Here is a 2,500-nt window from a genome sequence, read left to right on the forward strand (position 1 = left end):
CACCTACACTTAGCACACACAGAGATAATGAATTAATGTACACACACACACACACACACAGTACACTTAGCACACACAGATAATAAATGAATGTACACACGCTGTGCAGAGACACATTTATGTAAAAATGGAACAACGTGCTCCAGCCTGACTCACACAGTCATTAGGCAGCAATGGGTGAGCAGACACACACTCGCGCGCACACACACACACACACACACACACACACACACACACACGCACACTGACGTGGAAAGACTCAACACCACTCAGGAAGAGTAATAATTAAACGGTAGCGTGGTGTTGCACGGTGCACTGAGCTGACGAGCTAAACAGAGCCTGTACAAGTGTAGCCGCGTAGACAGCCAGGCATGCTAATTATAATGCAGCATATTGCAATGCTGCTAGCATATGCTTAGCGATGCTAAAAACAATGCCGCCAAGGCGACGGGAGGGAAGCCAAGGCCTGTTCCTGTTAACAGCCTGAAGTGTCTGCTGCTATAAGTGGCCAGGACGATGTCTGGGGAGATAAAATTGCGGGCTCTTCAACTGAAATAATGATCTGCCTAATGATGATTCTGAGGTTTGTCTAGCAAGTTGGTGTGTTTTGAAGCAGCAGCTTATGTTTTTCAAGGCTAAGAAATGACACACACACACACAAAATAGCACAGCAGGATTGACAGGAAGGGTCCAGCAAGTTCCACCAAGAAGAAGCCAGTCGTGCAGCTAAAATAATATGCTGTAGCATAGCGGCTAGCTAGCAAGTGCAAGAATAGCATGGGTCGCTCCAGGGCTCCTGGTCCTGTAACCGTTCTTTGTAAATTGCTATGGATTAAATCAATTCATGAATAAATAATCTGAATAATGTCTCTCCAGTCCCCGCACCATTCATCCACAGAGAGTCTTTCTGTCTGAGGTAGCCCTTTCCTCTTCTCTGGCCTTGGCTAATGAAGCGTTCTTGAGTGTGTGTGTGTGTGTGTGTGTGTGTGTGTGTGTGTGTGTGTGTGTGTGTGTGTGTGTGTGTGTGTGTGTGCGCGCGCGTGTGTGTGTGTGTGTGTGTGTGTGTGTAGCAGGCAGCAGGCGTGCTGTTTTGATGTTCCCGTGCTCCTGCTCCTTATGATCTCTGCTTGTGTTCAGCCGTCCCCCCCGAGTGTGATTCAGGCCACGGCGTTTAAGCTTTGAAGCTCCGGAGTCTTGATCATCAGCAGTCACAGTGGCGCTCCTCACACTTAAAGCAACACTGAAGAGTTTTTTTGTACCTTAACATAATCTTTCCAAAATCATTTCAATGGTTCATTATCTCGTAACAGGGTGAACGGCACTTCTGCATTTGCTTCACAGCCCTCTATGGGCTATAACCACACTATGTACGTTTACCAGATCGGTTAACAGATCTTTAGATCGATGACTTGCTTTGATGTCACAATAACGCAATGGTGGATGATAAAAATAGCGTGCGTGCAACAGAGGAAAAGTTTAGAGTTTGGGGTTAGCAATTTGCTGTGTCACATTGGATACCTCATACTGAAGCCAGAGACGGTTGAGAAAGTGTTCTAAAGGATCTTTGCTGAAGCTCTAACTGAGTTCCGTTATGGTTCCGTTATGCTTCCTCTGCTGATCTAGAAGGAGACATTTTATAGAACAGCGATCCCAGCTTAACTGCCAGTCAACGGATATCCTGGGCCTGAAATCAGAATGACAGAGATGCTGATAGTCTCTGTGTGTGTGTGTGTGTGTGTGTGGTATGTGTGTATATATCCTGGGTCTCAAGTCAGAATGACGGAGATGCTGACGGTCTGTGTATGTGTGTGTGTGTGTGTGTGTGTGTGTGTGTGTGTGTGTGTGTGTGTGTTATGTGTGTATATATATTCTGGGTCTCAAGTCAGAATGACGGAGATGCTGACGATGATGGTTTTAGCATCTTCTGTTATTCCGAGATACGTCTTAGAACACATTTTGATGGATAATGTTTGTTTGTGTGTGGTGTGTGTGTAAATGTGGGTGTCTGTCTGTCTGTGTCTGTCTGTGTGTGTGTGTGTGTGTGGGGGGGGGGTGGGTGTGCGTATGTGTGTGTGTGTGTGTGTGTGTGTGTGTGTGTGTGTGTGTGTGTGTGTGTGTGTGTGTGTGTCCTCCCCCTGCAGTGCTGTGTGGACCTGGACTCCAGGGTTCTGCGGCTCCAGGCCAGCGGAGAAGAGCTGCCTTTCCTGGACGCCTCCGCCCACCACAGCCAGTGCCACCATGACAACAACAAGAACCTGTGACATCACTTCCTGTGACGTCACCCCAAACGTGGACCCAGCCTCCCTGTGTCTAGAGAAGGAAAAGGAAGAAAACATGGAAGGACATTTCATGTCTCTCTCTCTTCATATCTCTCTGTCACTCTTTTCTTCTCTCTATCTCTCTCTCTATCTCTCTATCTCTAGCTCATAATGTTAGTGTTTGTTTTGTGTGCTTCTGCATTCTGCGTTTGCCATGATTCTCTCCTCGCATTCATAAGTGA

General features: G+C 47.0%; 1 protein-coding gene across 1 annotated transcript in view; it reads left to right on the plus strand.

Annotated features, from left to right (window-relative positions):
* nrip2 (nuclear receptor interacting protein 2) overlaps positions 1-2,500 on the plus strand; it is a 47,286-nt gene that overhangs the window by 41,408 nt on the left and 3,378 nt on the right. Inside the window, exon 6 of the mRNA XM_062518161.1 lies at positions 2,142-2,500. This exon is cut by the window's right edge and continues 3,378 nt beyond it. Coding sequence (XP_062374145.1) covers positions 2,142-2,261 — 120 coding nt within the window. The 3' untranslated portion in view covers positions 2,262-2,500. The remainder of the gene's footprint in view (positions 1-2,141) is intronic.

The sequence above is a fragment of the Sardina pilchardus genome, chromosome 17, assembly GCF_963854185.1.
Source record: "Sardina pilchardus chromosome 17, fSarPil1.1, whole genome shotgun sequence".
Taxonomy (NCBI): Eukaryota; Metazoa; Chordata; class Actinopteri; order Clupeiformes; family Clupeidae; genus Sardina; species Sardina pilchardus.